Source organism: Fundulus heteroclitus, chromosome 4, assembly GCF_011125445.2.
Source record: "Fundulus heteroclitus isolate FHET01 chromosome 4, MU-UCD_Fhet_4.1, whole genome shotgun sequence".
Taxonomy (NCBI): Eukaryota; Metazoa; Chordata; class Actinopteri; order Cyprinodontiformes; family Fundulidae; genus Fundulus; species Fundulus heteroclitus.
The window spans coordinates 15,184,179-15,205,906 of NC_046364.1; the positions used below are offsets into that span (position 1 = coordinate 15,184,179).

General features: G+C 35.8%; 1 protein-coding gene across 2 annotated transcripts in view; it reads right to left on the reverse strand.

Moving 5' to 3' along the window:
* gpc6a (glypican 6a) overlaps nt 1–21,728 on the reverse strand; it is a 207,245-nt gene that overhangs the window by 56,319 nt on the left and 129,198 nt on the right. The window contains exons 6-8 of one of the 2 annotated variants that reach the window (XM_021309614.2): nt 7,376–7,506; nt 4,625–4,768; nt 1,133–1,162 (exon numbers count right to left, since the gene is read on the reverse strand). In XM_021309614.2, the coding sequence (XP_021165289.2) occupies nt 1,133–1,162; nt 4,625–4,768; nt 7,376–7,506 (305 nt within the window). The remainder of the gene's footprint in view (nt 1–1,132; nt 1,163–4,624; nt 4,769–7,375; nt 7,507–21,728) is intronic. The other variant, XM_036136143.1, reaches the window with a different exon arrangement.

Below are 21,728 nucleotides of genomic sequence, written 5' to 3' on the forward strand. Positions count from 1 at the left end.
TTTTTATTTTTCAATAAATGGCAAAAGGGTGCATGGTGCTTGATAAAAGTGTTTAAATGTTCAGTCTCAATGAGTTTCACAGTCTGAATTTCTCAGATTGTGATCGCTTTGGTAATTTAATACATCTTTTTTCATCTCCTTTAGCTTTTTAGCCAAGCTTGCCACTGATTGCTAAAATGGTCAATGTTTTTATAGTGGTCAGTGATCCAGTTCCCTCATTAAGTTCCCTGATTAAATCATATACATGTTTTCGAGAAGAAGAGATGGTGATACAATATAGAATAGTAGCAGTAAAGCCATTTATTCCTTGTGCTTTTTAACCCCTCTCTTGTATTCAAGTTTAAAAAAGGCTGTTACTTTGCACTAAATCATTATCAGGTACCTCAATTCAACATAAGCAAGATAAAGCATTTTGCTGATTATCTAGACCAATAGTTTAAAGAGAGATGTACTAAGCCAACATAACAGATCAATAGAAAACTATACACTTTTTTTAAAGCTTCCACATTTGTTTGATCAAAGATGATCAGAACCTTGTTAACTCCTTTTGTTTTGATTGATTGATAATGATTTGCAAAAGCCAAGAAAAAAAATGTTTAGCCTCTTTAGATCCAGCAAAGGGTTTAAAACAACAACCTCATGCAAAAACAGCCGAGGAAATGGTCTTTTTAACATGCTCGCCGCTGCGTGAAGTTGCAAACAAAACAGTATGACTTCTTTGTAGGGATAGTAAAGGGTTGAAACTGCAAATTACTGTGATTGTAGCTGAAACACAAGCAAAGACATTTACGGTTTATCTACTTTTCTAATAATGAAGGTAGGACTGTCTAGAACGTAAATGGAATCCTTAAACGAGATGAAAAAAAAATCATTGCCACAAATGTAAATGTATCTTTCTGCAATAAGCATCTTTCTAACCACTCAACCACTCATCTGTCAGTCAATGCATTCCAGGTACCAGGAAGAGAATAAAAAATATAAATATACAATGAGCAGAATGACTGAACAGTCATGGGTCAAATAAATTCCCACCACCAATGCTGAGCTTAAAGAGATGAAGTGCATTGGGTAGGTTGATTAAAACACAAGAGTGATGACTTTATGAAATCAAGAAGAGGAATGGAAAGCTTACACTGTGTTGCATTGTCTTCCAGACAGCCCTCTGGGAGCAGCAGAGAAATGAAGAAGAAAGAGATTTAATTGGACATTGGAGAAACAGAGAGACTGAGAGTGAGAATTGGAGCAAGAGAATGTCTATTAGTTAGCAAAGCAAAAAGTTAAATGATAAATGGTGCTGCTGAAATATTCTATTCACCAGCCTATGAGATTTACCACCTCAAACCATTTGATTTGCAATGACTTCCAGAGAGGCACTGTGAAATCTTTAAAGAAAATCATCTGCTTTCAGATCAATGAATAAATCAGGACCTGCATACAAACCCAAGCCTGGTGTGGGAAATGTGTCTGAAGTAGTTTAAAATAAGTTTTCATGTTTGTTTCAGTCAGATGAGCTTAGCCACATTTACAAACTTATATTAAATACGGGTGTATGTAACAGCACACTATTGCTTTCCTTTCCTTGTCAAGTGAATATATTTTTCTTAAATCTCTGACATTTACTCAAGCCGGAGATTTATAGTAGGTAAACCTACTCTAGGAAAACCAATGGTTTGCAGAGAAGAACTCAAATCTTTGACAAGCAGAAGTACACAGTAAGTGCATGTAGTAATACATTATTAAAAATAGAGAAACTAGTAGAATTTTTTCTAAAAGCACCTTGATCTTTCACCTTCTTTTTGATGTTTATGTCTTCAAGCAAACAAGAGGATTTGGTTAAACTTCTTAAACTGAGGCTGTATGTAATGATATGAATATATACAAAATAATATTCAAGGATATGGCCATGTTTTACTCATACATTTATTCCTCAAAGCTTAAGAGTAAAGACTGCTGATAAAGACTGTCAAGCTAAACTCTGCAGTATTTAATCACTTCTGTGATCCTGCATGTATTTCATTTTAATCCTTTTGAAAAGTTTATGCAGCACTAGATTAACAACTGTACCTTCTAGTTAAAGGGGCTATAATGTTTTTTAATAGATGGATTTCCCAGTTAAGATGGAGGATTATGTAAAGAAGCATTTGTTGCAAGGATAGTCAAAAGTAGAAAAAAAAGTCATACGAATGAGATGCACGGCTGACTAATATCCTGACATGCTGCTTACCTATTGCTCATCTTTTACTGTAATTTATTAGAACCATTAGTTGTAAAATTCTATTGGGACACAGTGTTTGAATACTGCATGTCTCTACCTTTATGAAGATATTTGGTTCCATTGCTAAATTAAATATATGGAACTATCTATCCTAACAACTGAAATATATTCAGAAGATCAGCTGAGAAGATCAGAATCAGGTTTGATCACCAAGTTGCTTCATCCAACAAGGAATTTGACTTCAGTTCCACTTCACTCAATGAAGACTTTTTGGTACAATATACAGCAAAAGTAAATAGAAAGACTTTTCACACACGTATGAATATATACATCTTCAACAAAAGAGACAGACTGAATAGCCATGGTTTTGATCTGGGTACACTGATTATCACAGAGACAGCCTAGGCGAATAAACACTATCTATGGAGGCTGGTTTTAGCAAATAATGCAATGAAAACGACCTTATATGGTTTGCAATTTGTGTTTTCAGATTTTGCATCACATTTAGGGTGACTGTCTTGTGTCTTCTGCAAAAAAAAAAAAACAATGGAAATTCTAGGTGAAGGCATACCCTGTCTATGGAATTAAATATAAATAATTAAACTAGGGCTGGGCAACGATTAAAATATTTAATCGCGATTAATCGCGATTAATCGCGATTAATTGCGATTAATCGCATTGTATTTACAAACTCCAAGAATGAATTCAAAAATAGTGTAAAGAGCACTTTTATTTTAATGTTCTGCTGCCATATGAACAAAAGTGTTGCAACATTTGTAGCACTTATTTTATACTGGATATTTTCAACCCATCTATTGAATTTAGTGCACTAGTTGATCTTTTCTTCATAAGAGAACAGCAAGCACTGCAGCCAAAATATGGCCTTTTTTGACCTGCTGTATATTAGCCAGTCCCTAAGCTTGATGTATCATGAAACTGTTGACCTTTTGGGTTTTGTGGTTTTTATTTTATTATTACAATTAAATAATAATAATAATAATAATAATAATAATAATAATAATAATAATAATAATAATAATAATGTTATGTTCAGTGTTTTTTTTCGCTAATCCACCTCTTATATATTTCAATCCTTATGTAATTTTGTCTGTGTTGTGTGCACCTGCCTGTTGCTTTAATCCTATAAATTTCCCCGTCGTGGGATAAAAAAAAGATTAGCTAATGTTATCTTATCTTAAATAACACTTTTTAATATATGTACTGGGTTCTTTCAAGGTCTTAATTACATGTTATGTGTGGGCTCCAGTAACATCCATCCATCCATCCATCCACTGATCTACCTGGATGTTCCCTGGAGGACTGAAACGCCTCAGTCAGAGACGTCTGTGGGTCTGTCGGGGCAGTGAGAGAAGTTTCGTCTCCTCTCTCAGTTTCTGGGGCTCGACGTTTTCATGTTTTTTCACGTGCTTAGATAAATTTGTTGTGTTTCCACTGAAATGAACCGGCTTTTTACAAAACATACAGCTTGATTTCATTTACGGTATTAAAATAAAGCCAAACGGTGCTACTTCCCCTGTTCATGTTTTTTCGCTGCTGCGGTCTCTCTCAGCTGTTTGTTTGTTAAGTTTGTGTGAGAGCTGAGTGGGCGGGCCAGGCTGAGCCTGCGTGCTGATTGGCTGGCGCCGCTGAGCCATGTACGAGAGGGGAGGGGGAGCGGGAGAGTGCTGCCTGACTGACACTGACTGAAAGCATGTGAGCAACATGCGTTAATGCGCGATAAAATAAATATCGCCGTTAATAGTCTAATGAATTAACGCGGAATTAACGCGTTAACTTGCCCAGCCCTAAATTAAACAGTAAGTGTGGCTTCAGTGCTTAAAATTACAATAAATACATTTTATGCAACATGTATAGATTTGTTTCCTGCTATATTCATGTATTATTATTATGGGTTTACCATAACTACTGGAAGTTAGTATGATATACAGTACAAGAACATATTTGTCTTTACTCAGAGTGCAGCAGTGGTGGAAGTCACAGAGCACCTAGGAGCTCCATGAACTACATGAACATCCCTCTATTTTTTTCTGGCCTTTACACTTACATCCCAGTAAGCTGACCTTAAGCACAGCATGCCTTCACCAAGTTTACCTCTGCCAATGATATTTTTTGAAAAGAAACCTCTCTGAAGAGCTCTGAAAATCAGTTTAGCTGTTAAAATATGTGAGAACGACAGAACATTCAGCATAATTTGCTCATTCAAATCAGATCTCTTTGCTAAAATTATTCACAAGTTAAATACTCTGGCCTTTATATGATAAGTACTGTATATGAATGAGTCATATTTCGTTAACATTTTATATTAGGCATTTGAATATTATTATGTGTCAGTTTATGTTTCAACCACTGTTTATTATGTTGAAATGTTTATCTTGTCTTCCTACATACCAGTCTATCCAGGCTTGTACCAGCTGCTGTGGTAGGTCTCTGTTCGGGGGTAAAGGGTCTGAAGCGACTATTGAATACATCAGAGATGCCCCGTGCAGACCTGCCTATTGCTGAAACCTTTGGTTGACCACATCCTTGAAAAACCTAAAATAGGACAAAGAGAAACACATTTACCATAGAGAAGGTGCTGGTGATGGGAAGAAGAGAAAGCAAGCTATTAGTGCCTGAAAACCAAAAAGTGCTTCATAAACAACATACCTCAACATAATTATCAAATTTAATGGCTTTTTTCACAACATTGCTAATCATGTACAATAGTACATAAATATTTCACAAAGCCACACTTTTCTTGGCAAAATATACAAAATATACATCCATGTCTATTTCACACTGGCCTTTGCATTTCTATCAAAGATAGTGTTTTTCAAAATATAAAAAGTATGCAGACTCGAGGTGATCTGACATGTTGCTGCCAAGTTGTGGAAATAAGGAAACACATCATACACCTGTCTTTTGGGAGTGTTTAAACATTTTTCGAAAAATGTGAATTTGTAATAAGAAATTTCTGGGCACATACTCAAGTATGTGCTCAAGTGGCACATACGTTTAACCTTGTAAGCCTCGCTCGTTTCAGTTTTTATTTTTTAATAAATTTGCAGAAATGAGTGTACGTTAATGAGAAATAAAATTTACTTTTTTGATTTCAGCAAATGGCTGCAATGAAACAAAGAGTGAAAATTTTAAAGGGGTCTGAATACTTTCCGTACCCACTCTATATACTTTCAATAAAAATTACAGTGCCAACAAAAGACAGTGTTTTTAAGGAAAATCCAAAGTTAAATATTCTTCTAGGACAATTTGTAGTTGAGAGATAAAACAAAACATGCACTAGTTTTTATCAGTGGCCAAAGTTATTGTTCAAAGGAGCAAGTCTCATATTGGTGGAGAGGCAGAAATTAACTTTGCCATTTTACTGTTCTCTTTCAAGAGGAGGCTGAATGCAATAAGAAAAAAAAATATTTTAATGAATGTAATAATGGGAAAAGAAAATGTATAAAAAGACAAAATAACCCTCTGACATTGCATAGTATCTTTTACATTCAAACCTCGTATTTTTGCCAAATTAGAAGTAAACCTGTGCTATTTGCTAAAAAAGTTTTACTTTTGCAAATTTATGTATATCAATATTTAGAAAAATATTACTGTGGAATAGAGCAAAAACATTTTTTCCACTAGAGAATCCAAAACACATGGATATATATACTGAATTTAAAATACACTACTTTCAAACTTGCTTAAAATGCTAACTGAGCTATAGTTGAACCAGTTTGTTGCCCTAAAAAGGTTAATTGTTTTAACAGCCTGTTTTGATATGCCTTGCTCCATTACACCAGTTTATCTTACCTCTAATCTGTCTGCTGGCCAATTGTTTGTTCCTATGTACCGTGTGGAGAATGTGTTTGTCTAATGTTTATTGAGTTTTCAGTATAATTACATTTCATCAGAGTTGTGCCCTAATACTAGCAAAATAATTTAAAGCTGGGGTATCCAGCAGTGACTTAATTACAACACGATTTAGTCTGGTATGTTTAGAAAAACTCAGGGCAAGATTACATATTGAAGAAAGCTGTAATCTCAGAGCAATCTGTCTGCCAGGCAAAACCTCAAGAGGCATGGAGGACACGGACAATGGGCAAGATTGCACATTTAAAGCCCTCTTGATACAGGAAATAACAGGCCATCGAATTCACATTGACCTTTGTCACTCCTTGTCAAGATGGACCAGAATTCATGAAATAATTTGAAGTGGAGGGAAGTGAGATACCTAATGTCCTTTTGTGGTTGCTACATTTTCTAACATTTTCAAAAAAAAAAAAAAAAAAAAAAAATCAGTATGAACTCTAAAAAGAAAGATGTTAAAAAATTGTTCTATTTTAAACTGTCTTGATTAATCCTCACCATTGCATTGATTGAGGTTATTAACAGATGTTAATATGATGAAAAAAACACAACACTAAAAATAAACAGAATAAATGGGTTAGTGCACAGTGTTCAGGCAAAATTCTGACTCTACCAATTGAATGTGAGTTGAAAGACTCATCTGACCAGGCAATGGTTTTTAAATCAATCGTTTTCCAATCTTGGCGCCTTTGTGCGAATTATAGCTTCATTTTCCTGTTCTTAGCTAAAACAAGTAGCGTCCAGTGAGGTCTTCTGCTGCTGTTGTTCAGAGATAATATTCTTTGATTGTGATTTAAGCTACTGTTGCCTTTCAGTCATTGCAGTCTACCCATCTTCTTCTAAACTTCAACATCAACAATGCATTCTTTTCACATAACTCCAGCTTACTGAATATTTCTCTTTTTTGGACCATTAACTGGTAAACTGAGAGATGGTTAAGCATGATCACCCAACCAAATAAGCCCTCCCTGAAATACTCTGGCACCATCATCTATACCATATTCAAAGTCACTTGAATCCACAATTTCTTCTTCATTCTTCAACGTTTGCATAAACAAGCAATTGAGCAGGTGTACCCAATAAAGTGGCTGGTGTGTATTTTGCTGTCGTGGAGAAATGTAATTAAAATCACGCAATCCGATGGATATTAATTTAGCTGCAGTTAAAAGTTTGGCATGGTAAATGACATATTACTGTATCTGAACACCAGTGAATGCATTAAAAATACTTAACTTTAAATAAAAATAGGCATGTCAGAAACCAAGTGCAAGGTTTGTCAGGATGTAGTACCTTTGCTGACACTTGCATGCTGTTGTCTTGCATCGTCATGATAGCCTCAGAGATCTTAATATCAATAGGAACTATAACCGCTTCAATATCGGAAGGACCGACCAGTCTGTCTGCTACCAGCAACATGGCATCTGTCAAAGAACACAGAAAACATGTTAGTTATGAGATCCTAAAAATCTACTAGAACATTACAGCATATTTTCCCAACAAACCCTATTGTTCACTATATCTTGGCACTACAACAATGCCTGCCTGGTGCTGGTTTTATCATTTGACTATTGTTCTGAAAAGTACAAAGAATTCCACCTTTCCAATGTGTCTTGGCAGCCAACAATTGGTAGGACTCAAGATGAGTAGGAATCTGCCAGTACTTTCATTTTTTCACAACAATCCTCACAATGCAAGAATGAGATATGGAGGTAGAGCAGGTTCAGAGCAAGACGTACAACAATAAGCTCAAATTCAGTTTAAATGTATGAATTTACAAAAACAAAAACATTTAATGAAGACCGTCTATTTAATTGGCAAGCGTTAATGAGTGCAGATGGACAGAAAACAACTAAACTACTTCATATTTGAGGAATAGTGTTTAAAAACAGGCACATTTTGCATACAATATGCAAAATACTCCGATAAATGTTTTTTTTTAATTAAATTTAATAATTATTATTTAATATAATACCTAAAAAAATATGAGACTTAGAGATTTTGAATACTATCCTTATAACTACAAAAAGTAATTAAAACTCCACTAAGCTCTACCATGATTAAACAGGTTAAGTAGGACGGTTGCAACATCAATGGATCTCAGGACGGCGACATTTGCAGAAGTGTGAGCCAATCAAGCAAAGCACATTTAACCTAAAAGGGCACCAAAAACACATGCCACTTATTTGGTGAAGGAAAAAAAGCCTGAAAGTACTTAAAATAACAGAAAATGTGTTTCTGTAATGTTTAAGAAGCTGCCCAGCCCCCAACAACAGAGTTGCTGTGACATAAGAGCAAGAAAGCAAGAATGAAAGAATGAAAGCATGAAAGAAGGAATTACAAATAAAGAAGTTAATCCTACCCAATCATCCATTAGATTTGAGTCTGACAAACAGTCACTGCCAGATCGTTCAAGTACATACACCTTTCAAGTCTTGTTAAAGCTTTATCGTTTTCCAATTAATCTCTGGAAACTGTAACCTGCAGCTCCTGTCTTTGACAGAACCCACAGACAAAACCATGATCATCTCCCTCTCCTCATCCTATATAAACAAGAAAATACTACTGAACCTCAAAACACTGTCTGGCTTTCCAGCAATACTCTGCTTCAGCCAGTTTTCAGAGACAGATGTTTTTCATAGTATTCTCTATATCCTAAATTCTTATTTTACTGTTTAGATAAATAGCTATTGTTTCTTTGCAAGTGGCAATTTGTCATTGCTGATGAAATCTACTAGTATTTAGTGCATGTGTCATTGTACTCTATTACAATTTAAAATGTATATATATATATATATATATATATATATATATATATATATATATATATATATATATATATCTATATCTATATATATATCTATATATATATATATATATCTATATATCTATCTATCTATCTATCTATATATATATATATATATATATATATATATATATATATATATATATATATATAATAACCTAAATTTGTACCTAAAAGAAAAAACACAACAAACCTAGAACAAACAACCTAGAAAAGCTGCTATGTTTAATTTCAACTTAAACCTTTTATTTTACAGGAGCATGTCAGACATGTCAGACAGTAAAAACAACAACAGTGATGTGAATGGTACTTGTGAGCACTCCAACACAATCAGGACAAGAAGTCCTCACTCCTGAATTATAAAAACAGGTCATGTACCAGTGTCTTCTGTATCACCATGATTTCTGAGTGCCTTATAATCATGTGTAATCAAACACCCCTGTGGTATGTGGTATGGTTGCTTCTTGGCTTCAGAAAGTGCTTGTGTATATTCCAACTAGCTATAATGTTTGGTAAAAGCCATTATTTACATCACAAAATAGTGCTGCGGGTAGCAGCCTCATTACTTTGCGTTCATGTTTTTCCTTGTTATTTTAGATTCAAGATTTATTTTTTGTCATTCAACGGTACATGGTATTACAACATTACATGCAGAGTTCATAGCTTAAAAATGTAGCGAAGAAACAATTAAAAACAGTAGAAAATATGAGCTATTAGCCAGAACAAAATATGGGTGAGCATGTAGTTATAAACATAAAAGCAGAAGAATATAACCATCTAGTTATATACAGTTAGAGAATAAATATGCATATTCAAAATAGTACAGTTGAAGAATAAGGTGCAGTCAAACAGATAATAAGGTGCAGTCAAACAGATAATTATGTACATGTACAAGTTCTCATCTTGTGCATGCCCCCTAAGATCCTAGCTCAACAACTTTTGCCTGTCTCTGCTCTTACTCTAGGGTCCTTACTTCTGCCTGTACCCGTTCTCTTTTCCATTGGGTTGGCTTTCCTCCACCTTTGGGGGTGGGTCATTCCCAGCCCCTGCCTTCCTGTGCATGGAACACTAATGATATTCTTAAGTTAGAGGTTTCCTTCTGTCCTGGCTAAAACGGTGAAAGTCTGTCCTAATGAGTCTCTCTTTCTCCCCTCTCTTGGGAGACTCAGGGGGTATTTCTCATTTCTAGTTTCTATAGCTTTCTTGGTGCCCTCTTGCGGGTGCTGTGTCTGGGATTGCAAGCCCCCTACACCAGTCTTTCCTGGAGATCGTCTGTCTCTCCAGTGTCACCAATCATGATTGGTTGTCATCCAGCCTTTCCTGGAAGCTACTGGATTTCCAGACACTCAATAAGTATTTACATCAAAAGTTAACTGCCCAGTGGGACTGGTTATGTATTATATAGAAAGAGGTTCAATATTTGGCTAATTCTGGTCGATAAGTGCTCTGGGTATGACACTAAGCTTTCCACTGCCCCTTGTATGCAAAGGGGTGGGAGTGAAGAGTGCTACATTCAGCCATGGCAAACCATCACCAGGTTGAAAAACATAGCATTTTGAGTATTATTTTAATAAGTCAAAAAAAGTTTATGAAAGCCCCAAAACTCTAAACACAAAATATGCAAAGCCTAATGCTTTTTAACATAACTCTTCTTGCAGAGAGAAAATGTTTGAAAATTGCTGTACTAGAGTGAGAAAGAGTGAATAAAAGGCAGAATGCATAGGGATTGGAAGAACCTAGATGGCATTTATAATGCATTAAACAAGTCTGCACCATGGCCTATTTTGGCATGCTCAGGAAAGGATGCAGGGTGGTGCCTGAAAGGGCAATTTTGTGTAGACCCGGGTTACTGGCCAATACTAAGATGAATCCGGACTCCTTTGTGTATCCTTTATAATCAAACACTTTCTGGGCTGGGGTTAGGGTCCCTCCAAGCCTTTCCAAACTTGTCTTCAAGTTTTGATCGCTCTACCTACTGTTTGTCCTTGCTTACCTGACATTTGCTAATTATCTACAGCAGAGGTGTCAAACTAATTTCTATATGGGGCCACTTTGGCATCATGAAGTCATTAAAAGGGCCGCTTGCATGTGTAGAGACGATACTTTTCATTTCATAATTTCATTCCAGTTCACACAGTAGTACAAAAAATACACAGTAACATAAAAGCAGCACTCTTAGGCCCAGTTTACACAGTTTATCTGCAAAAAAAGTTGATATTGGGGTGAATAACACTTACAGGAAGCACAGTTTTAGCCACTTTATACACTATAAAAGGATATAGGCTTTTGTTGGCGCTCGAGGGCCGGATAATTTACCTTGAAGGGCCAGATTTTGCCCGCGGGCCTTGAGTTTGACACCTGTGATCTACAGCTAACTGGAGTGCATGACGTCGAATTAGACTGGGCTAAACATAATTTTAACAGGATCTACTGTATTTACGGTACTGATACTGATCTGAGTTGCTTTTTTAAAGTACAGTTTAAATGGTTCGATGAATATCATCTTCTTAATGCTCAAAGCTTCTGCTTAGTGTATCTATTCTGGTAGGCAGCCAGAGCAGTGAGTCATTATTTCAGTTTCCAGCTCCTCGTGAATGGACTGCTAGTTTTATTTCTTAAGGAGTTCTGTTAGGCTTTTACGAACGTGACTCAAGTCAAGAAAGAGAAGTTTGGACTTCTGAGGACAATTGTTCAGAGTAGCTGTCATGAGAGCAGGGGAACAATGCTTGCTCAGTATGAGGGATTGCAGCAAAGCCATGTACAATGCAGATGACTCTTCCTGTGGCTCTACGGTTCCCCAGGAGTGAATGCTGCTTGTCGGGACTTTGATGCAATCAACTGGTTTCCTTATATAGGAAATTTTTGACCAATCTGTATAATCTGACCCAATCTGTATAATATGATTGAACTTGATTTTGTAAAGTGCCTTGAGATGACATGTTTCATGATTTGGCGCTATATAAATAAAATTGAATTAAATTGAACAAAGTTGCTCTCTTGTCAATTCAATATTGACTGGAACAGATATTAAGCTCAGAAGCTGGAGTTAGATATGTGATTCAGAGAAAAAGAATAATCTATGAATAATCTATAATCTATAAAGTTCAATAAATTATTTAAAATGTACAGGTACATGTTGAGTTTTGTAACCACTGCACTGCAATAGTAGATGTTTCAAAGTTAAAACTTGCTAAGTTGTCACTTTAACTACTGTTACAGTATAAATACTGGAAAGGACATATTTAGTGCCCTGCATCAGAATGGTAGACCTGTCCAGGGTGTACTCCGCCTCTCGCCCATTGACAGCTGGAGATAGGCACCAGCACCCCTGGCGACCCCAACAGGGGTAGACGTGGTAGAAAATGGATGGATGGACACATTTAGTCTGGAATCAATTGCCAAGATTTTGTCTGTGACTTACTAGTAAATTACACATAATATATCCATAATATTTGTTCAGACACAATAGATTTTAAAAGCACAAAGCTCATTATGGTTATGTTCTAAGTAATTAAATGTTTTTGTGCTCTGAAGGAACTCTTTACAAGGTTAAATGAAACACGGGAGACAAATTTGCAAAAGAGGTAACATACATTATTTCTTTCAGTCACAAAGATCATTTTTAAGATCATTTTCCCATTGTCCAATAAGTATCAACAAATGCTCGGTTTTGTCCAGCTTTATCAAATTTTGCCAAGTTTAATATTCTGCTTTTAATCGCTACTGACTGGGTGTTTTAGTTTTGGTTGTCTGTGGGCATTAGGCTAAAAGACAACCTGTTTTTGGGTCATAAACAGCATCTAAAATGTGGCCTTATCACAATCTTTTAAGAGCTGAAAAACAATCAAAATAACATTTAAAACTTCAGTGTTTTAACCATTGTGCTAGAATCTGTTGACAAAACTCTTATTCTACATGTCTTATTTTCTAAATTTTCATGCATTTAGTGTGATATGTAAACATCAAAAAATATTATCAAGAAACAGCCAGCAGCTGTAATTTTATATCAAATATAAATAAACATTCCATATATTGTTTTCAACCACACACAGTTCTCCATATGTTTGTTTCTGTCAGTCAGGCTTGGTCTAAAAAGTGCACCAATGGTTAAAGCCAAAGATAGACCCCCTTATTTGGTCTGGCTGTGCTTTTGAATACTGCTTTTGTTTGTTTACTTTTGAGTCTCAAACGCACCTTGATGCTTGGTTGGATTTTTCTCAGAAGCTCACTGGAGGTAACTACAGGGGGCCAGCCCAAGTCCTGCGAGGTCTCTAGCTGCCTGGGTTTGGCTGAGTACGACTCTAATGCTTTTGGAATAAAAGCCATAGTGGATTTCAGAGGGAGTCAAAGGAAAATTGCCAATAATTCTGGCCTTCTTTCCATAAAGGACTCAGAGACCTAAATGATATTCTCAGTGCAGTTCTGACAACCTATTTTTCATATAGCTTAATGAATATTTGATGGATTGTGCGTATGAGTCAGCCATTTGAAGGGCTATGAGGGAGGATTTCATCCAGTGGTTTATATTTCCTGAAATATTTTCACATACTTAAACATACAAAAGTATGACACGGTGCACCAGAAATAAAAATGCGTCTGGATGACAATTTCTTACAATAATCTTGGAAATTTAGAAGGGTAAGCAGTGGATAGTAAAAAAAAAATCAAAAGAGCAAGAATTTAATTGCATAGATTCACATAGAGTGTGTGATGGCAAACTGACAAAGAAGCATAAGAAAGAGAGGGAACTATTGGTTAAAGCTAAAATGACATGAAGTCACAATAATGTGAGCGTCATGGCTCATTAGATTTCTGTTGGTGTAATCTATTTTTGTGACTGGTCATCTGACCTTTAGTGCCAGGTCTTGAAGCAGTGCCTTCCCATCTGATTCAGTTGTTCCCATCCTTGTCTGTTCATGTGATGATGATTAAAAGCCTAGCCTGACAAATTACAGTTTTTGATCACTGTCAAATCAATTCACAGATCTCTATTTGCCTCACATTTCACCAAGCATTTCAACACACGATTTCAACATGTTCACATTTTCTGAGCTATAAAGTGAAGTTAGTTTGGAGCCACTGAACATTTTCTTTCACCCTGTTATGAATTGTTCTCAGTCAATTAAATTTGAGTCTTATTTTTTTATCATATGTTTTGTATACTACTAAAATAACTAATAAAGATAATATTGAATGAACATTTACTGTGTATAATTAGATACAATGTAAATAAAGGTTTCACTATTAAGCCTGAGAGAAATGGACACAATTATTGATTTTATTACACAAAGTTGAAAAGTTTAAAGGGGTTCAGGAAATCAAATGATTGCATGAACTTCAACAAAGCTCTGCAGGTTGTTATTTTTTGATGCACATTTTTCCCTACAGCATGTGTATGACATTTAGACTACAGCAACAACTTTAAGTTCAAGAAAAAAACGTGTTGTCTACACCAGGAAAAGTACCTTTTAACATAAAAGCCTACTGAAATTGTTGTTGATGATGTGCATGCTTTCATCACCACACGTCACCTATCTCCTGATGGCTACTTCCAGCACAACACATTATGTTGCAAATGTCAAATCATCTTGAACTAGTTTCATGGACTGTAATGGCCTCCACAGTCACTACATTTCACTTTGAAACTTTGAAATTTTGTGTAACAAGAGACCATCATTTTAAGATCTTAGGTATGTTTTTGTCACCTTGATAAAATGTCACAAAGAATCAAGGCAGTTGTGAAGGTCCCTCCTGGTTCTAGAAAGGTATACATAATAACAGCATAATCTAATGTGCAGTGTATATGATATTTTTTCCTGGACTTGGTAAGCTGTACAAATTATATCAATTGTTCTTCTAGATGGGCAGACACCACACTGAGATCCAGGAAGTATTTCCTCAGACAGCACAAGCAGCTGGTTTACAGGCATACGGACTTTGGCGGATGTTGACATCAGTTTCCGTTGTGGTTTTCATATTCCAATTTGATCCCATGTGTAAACATGTCCCTTAAAAGGGCATCCCCTAGCTCTGGGCACTATTCTTCCTTTTCTAACAATTTGAGGAGTAAGGTGTGGATCTGGAACCCAAGGCCTCTACTCTGCACACCATTTGGATCTCAGCTAGAATCTCATCTTACTCGGGGGCATGCTACTCTGTAGACCCCTGTAATGGGAGGAAATAGCTCCATGTTAGCAGTCTGAACAAAAGAGAACAAGCAAGCTCTACACAGGAACTTTTACACAGTCACCATTCAAACGGACAACAACTGGTAATGATGCTAAACCGCTATCTATTAGCTGACCGTGTAGGTGAACAACTGAAGACACTGAACTCGCAGTTCCCATCCTCTTCTCTGTCAAACAACTATATTAAAAAGACTCAAAGGGCAAACTGCTGGAAACAACAGCAATTCAGTTATTTATTAAATGTCAGCTTTACTGTAAACCCATAATAAATAAACAACGCAGAAAGCCAGTTGTGGGATCCCAATTATAAACTTTTTTTTATTTTTCTACATTGACCAATTCCTCTATAAACTCTGCATTGCATATTGGTTAGAAAAACTTAACTCCTTTACTTTTATTTACTTTTACATCTCTTACGCTAAATTAATCTGGATGTGATGTGATGTGCAGTACAAGAGAGATCACTAAATATTGCTCTGCCAAACAGAAGTATATACATCTTGAGTGGGTACATATAAGATCCGTTATCCTGTAACAAATTAGCTCTCTAGCCTTTTACTACTGAAAAAACAACATAGTATTTTAAAATGCTGACAACAGTGGCTGCGGACAACATTTGTTTTGACCCCACTTAACTTCAGTTCATATTTCACTGACATGTACTCACTGAGGCATATGAAAGTGTTTTTATGATCTATGACGAGAATAAAATTAAGTTTTGATGGATAGTCCAGAGGAAAGCTCTGTTTGGACTTACTTACGATTGTCTAATTCTGTCTCCTGACTACAAGAATCTATTTACTGGGTGGACCGTGTTAACAATGATCTCCCTTCAGGTTTGATGGCTGTCACTGCCGCCACTCTCAGTTTCAGTAGTGTAAATTATCTGACTGCTTTCTACCGCTTAAGTCTGGATGGCCAAAGGTAGAAGTGATAGAAATAGGCTGTTTCTATCTTCCTTTCTTTTTTCAAAGGCTGGCCAAGAAGGTCCTTTTCATGCATAATAATTTAGTTTTAAATGAAGCAGTCATTTGATTTTGTCGTATTTTGGAAATTTGTCTTCTGTTATTTTTTTCTGTGATCATTTATCAATGGGCACTGTGGCAGTTAGCCTTATGGTGCTGATCTGCAGCAGCTGAGGGATAATTTATCTGTAGTTTAAATGATGACGACAGTGCAGAAAAATTGCACCCAAGTGTCCATAAATATCAGTCTGGACAATGATTTAAAGTTGATGAAAATGGAAAAAATAACTTTCACCATCTGTCAGAGCAAAAAGGGGAGAAAGTCTCCATAAAAACGTAGTGTTCAACAAAAGAAGTTCATGCCATTTTTCACACATTGCCAGAGACAAATGCGTACTTCAGAGTCAATTGTGCTGTTTTCCACATGTGGAAATCCATCATGACAAATGTCAAGTGATATTAAACTGTGATTGAAGTTGATTTGTTAGATAAGCATAACCCTGCAGTCTTAATTTACCAGAATCAAGAAATTAGGTGTCCTTTTTCATGACAGTCTTTGCAGTACTGAATTGTACTTTAAAAACACTTTAGGAGGCCAAGAAAAAAATCTTAAATGCCACACCAACAAAAAAAATAAATAAAGGAATTCATTTCTACAAATAAAGAATCAGTGTTTGAGCTTTTCTTGGTCAAAACTTCATGTTTCTTTTAACACTGACCTGCTAAATCCTACCAATAGTGTTATTCTTTTCTAAAGACTACAAATCATAAAACATAAATAAAGTGTTGGGAGTTCCTTGAAAGATGTTGAAGTTTAAATCCAAAACAAAAAAGCTAATTTAAGGAATTCCAAGATTTACCCTATTCATGCATAAAAGCATATGTATCTTACCATTGTATGATTTTATTAAACTTCAAAAAGAGTATCAACATACATGCTGTTGTTTGATGCATTTATAGACCTCTGTTGGGAGGTCATAGGTCTGATGAATAAATATATAAGAAGAAATCAGATTTTAAAGTTTTACTGATCACTGCCCGGAGCTAATTAATAAAAAAAATGGTAAGTTCCAATCTCTGGCCAAGTGTTTGGTTTAACTCTAGCAACAATAACCCCCCAAAATTATGTTAGCTTGAGGTTATTTATAAAAATAAATAAAGAGGCAAACTTTCTGTGGACAAAAGACAATTTCAGGATATGTTTATCTCCAAAAAAGTTCAGTTAGTTATTAATCCAAATGTGGTAAGGACCCAGTTTAACTTCGCTGATTGTTCAACATGCATTTGCTCACAGCAGCAGGCGTAAATAGTGTAAAATAGTGAGAATAAAATGTTATGAATTATTATGTACCTGACAAGTTTCAAAGAAAAACTCATGGAAACACCGACTACCTACCCTCAATCCACAGTAGTATTTGTTTTAATACAAAAACTTAGACATACACAACTGTCAAGAGACTGCAACATTTTGAACAATAAGGGACATATTCCATATTCTTCTACATAAAAACATTGGAAGTGCACTTCTGCTAATAGAGTTCTTAGGTTTTGTGGTTGTTGCTGCCGGCTTTGAAGATGTGTACACTGACTCTTTTTCTCAAAGCAGTGCTTTGGTCAGATTCCATTCACCTACTTAGTAGCAAATCATGGAACTTTGTTATAAAAACGTCAGATAATTGAGGTGCATCCAATATTTCAAGTGCTAACCACAACATTGTTTCAAGTAACATAATAAATCTGGCAAGTAAAAAACAGCTCTGTTCGAAACAGAAAAAACACCTGGCCATTTTTTTCATTTGAAGATAATAGTATTTTTGTTTCAGCAAGAAGACACTGATCCACTGTACCTGCAGGGGGATATATATCCCGACTGTTTGTTTGCTATTTTGACAAGTTGAGAAAAAAAACACACACAAAACTGACTGCTCAATGATTATATCACCTGGAGTAAATACAACAGTAAGACTCTTTGATAGGTACTCTGCCATGCTGTCACTTTTCATTTCTTCTCTTTTGTCTATCATAGCCTTAGCCCATAAATGGTTGTGAGCAGCTTTTAGAACCCATATGTGCCTCAAATAAACACAACAATATTTTTTTTAAATCTAGCTGTGTTAGTGGGTGATAGCTCGACAAACAACAAAGAACACAGAAACCAGCTGATGTTTTTAAAGCATCCCATACTGCATGGATGATCCTGGGAGACTAAGAGAGATAAAGCCATGGATTAATTTTTGTCCCAACGGACCAAAAAGCCCACTGACCTTTCTTTCAAGGACTCAAAACATGAAAACAGCCAGCAATAAATGCTTGGATGAAATATGACAAGCACATTATGTTTTTGCAATGCAACCACATCATGGGAAAACTCCAAATTAAGTTATTTATGTGAGTTGATAGTCTGGCTATCGGAAACATTAAAAGTTATCAATTTATTAGCTTTATATGTCATGGAATAGTTCAGTAAAAATAATCTAAAACTCATACGGATATTTTTTAGAGAACAATACAATTCTCTGCACCTTTTTAGAGCTAGGTCACCAAATTTCACTGAGTGAATATGGCAAGAATAACCCTTTGCAGCTCTGGTTAGAGAATTCTTTCCAAGTTTGCAGAATTGGACAGAAAGCTTGAGCCAATTCTACATACTGCCTCCTCCAAGTTGTTGGGCTCTACTTCTGCATTTGGGTAATAGCCAAAATGTACCCACATTGCTACTGTGGAGTCTGGCTTTACAAGAAATTACAAAAAGATTGCCTCAAGATAAACAGTTGGTGGCCTAAATTTTGCAATTGGGTGCCATTAGTAGAAATGAGTGAGATGATGACATTAAAATAGAAGCAATCAAACCCTAAATTGCTAAAAATTCTTGTGGAAACAAAGAAAGTAAATTTTTATTAGCTTTGTGCAGCTGTTTCGGTTACATAAAAAGTCAGTGTAAATCATCACGTCACATTATAATTTTATTGCTGTGTCTTTTTAGAGTTTCCATTTTTTACAAGATAAGAATGTCCCTGTTTAAGCTTTTTCAATCCATTCTCAATACATTCATGAAAACCCAGTACATGTTGATATTTCACAAACCAGAACATTTCACTCCCACTTAAACAATCTTCTCTTAAACTGACAAAGCTATTATGCAAAGAGACATCAAGTTTCCAGCAATATATTAATACCTTTTGTAGTGTGCAGCTGCAAGAGGTGAATCAATAGCCTAAGTCTCCCTATCCTGCCAACATATCTGTCTCCGGGGAATCTTTCTCACATACTCAAGTGTAGCTGCAGCACTAACAAAGAATTCTCTATTGGATTTTTCTTTTCACTTTTGCTGCATTTCTGATGTATCTGTCTGTATTACTTTAACTCATATGAAGAACTGTGTTGATCCACATGAACTCTTCTCAGCTTGTCTATCTTTCCTGTGCTCTTCAAATTTCTAGTTCTGTTGTGCTCAAACTGTGATACACGCACCACTGGTGGCGCCTGGGTTACCCTTAGTTATACTCAACTATTTACAAAGTAAATCAGAGGCAAATTTAGTTAGAATGTAAAGCTAATGAACCAAAACAGTTAACTGGAGAGCAGGTCAAGAACATTGATCTCCCTCAATAGATACAACTCAAAGGGAAATAGAGTGGAAAATAGTTAAAGACACCCCCCCCCCCCATTAAAAACCAAACCTGTCGACATTGGCCAGAGATAAATTGCCAGTGGCAATGCATTGCATTAATCTCTTAATTCAGAAATTGGTTCTAAGCATAACATCAACAACCTGACAGTGTTCCAGTTGCAAGTTGAAATCCAGTAGGACTTCTCAGTTACTGTTATTAATGACCTGGCTAAAGGGAACACAAGCTAGTCAATTATTTACTTCTTTCAATTCAAACTTCAGAGGAGTAATCCTTTTCAGAATTTTGATGAATATAGAACATTATTTTTGAGGTGGTACCATTTTAAAGTATAATGACACAGTGGAGGAATATAAAAAACATTGTATTGAGCAAGGGAGTCCTTGTTTAAACATTATATTAGCACTTTTATAAATGAATAAAATTCAAAGCAAAAAATCTAACAAGTGTAAAATTGAGTGTGACCCTGAGATAACATTGTATAACAAAATTAACTAATCAACAGTTGTGGAAGCGCTGAATAATTAAAAAGACCAGTGGCAGCATTTATGTTCAAGATTTGAAAAAGGAGCATTTTTATGATTCTGCACAGCCAGAATGAATAAGAAGAAAATGACATTCATTCTTGATGATCCCTAAGAAATGGAGATCACTGCCCCTTGGCTGACTCATCCAGTATTTAGCTCACTGACAGGCAAAAATCCACTTACACCCCTGTTTGTTCCTGACATGTCTGCTCCAGAGATCCTCATGCTTAGTGTTTAGTCACTTGAAGTGCCTGGGTCCTTTAAATGCCCATCGTTTTACACTGAGATGCAGTGTTTTCATCACAACAGATCATACACCACTGAAAATTTCAGTATAGTTAAAGCAGGTGAATGCTGAGATGTTTTAAATAATAAAAGTGGAGATCTTTATATGTCAGAGAGAAGGCAAGGACACCAGAAATCTGAAGGGCTACGCTGTGAAGCAACGCTGAATGTGAACTAAGTTTCCGGCGAGATCCGTCTGTCATTTAAACAAAACAACTGACACGGTGTTGTTCCTTACAATCTCAGTCGTATCACCTCTTCGAGGGTGAAAATACTCATGAGCTGGGGACTTGTGGGGAGATTCAGTTACACGAGAACTCAATCCGCCCAATTAAAAAGAAATGAGTAAATAAAATCAATGAGGATCACTTCCACTGTGGTGTCAAAAGACTCAACAGAGGTCAACACAGGCCTAAATCTTAATTAGCTGAAATAATTTGTTCACAGAGGGCAGCATGACACCTTTACTGAGAGCATGCACGAGTCTTGAAAACTGTGAGGCATCGATGTGTTTTGTTTTAAAAGCATTAAATGCAATTGTGTTGAGTACTGCCATCACTGGCAAAAGGTTGTAGAGCATCGTTGTGTAGTATTTTTAACGGAAAAAAAATAATTAATTTAAACTCTACCAGTGATTCTATACTTAGACAAAGAAATGTGGCAATGATAGATGTCTGAGCGGATATGTGGGAGAGAATAAAAACCCTCACTTCATAGAAAAGTTGGGTTTACGCATTAACAGTGAAAGTAACATCTTTTAACAAGGTCACACACTCACACATCACACCTTAGTTCTGCTGAGGAGAAAAACACCTGAATTCTCTTTGGCTTTTGACCCGTTCTAAAGTTGTTAGTTTTATTCATTTTTTTTCTTCCTGCCTATGTTGTCATTTCTTGCTGCAACTTTTACTTTGGCTTTATTTCTACTTTTAATTATTTATTTTTTCATATTCTAATGTTTTATTCATTAATTTTAATGATTCCTTTCGTTCAGCCCTTTGGTCAGTGCCTGCGGTTCTTAAAGCTCTTTATAAATAACGTTGGCTTTTTCAACCAAGTCAGATATGCCTCACTGAAACAAACAAATAAACAAAAACATAAAAAGAACAAACATTGGCTACAATAATTATTTTATTTTTTTGTACTTCTTTTCTGTCAGTAAGTGCATTTGTTTGTTCTAAACACAGGAGGGAAGAAGAAAAGATTAATTATGGACATCAAGGAGTCAGCGCCCCAAAAGGTAACG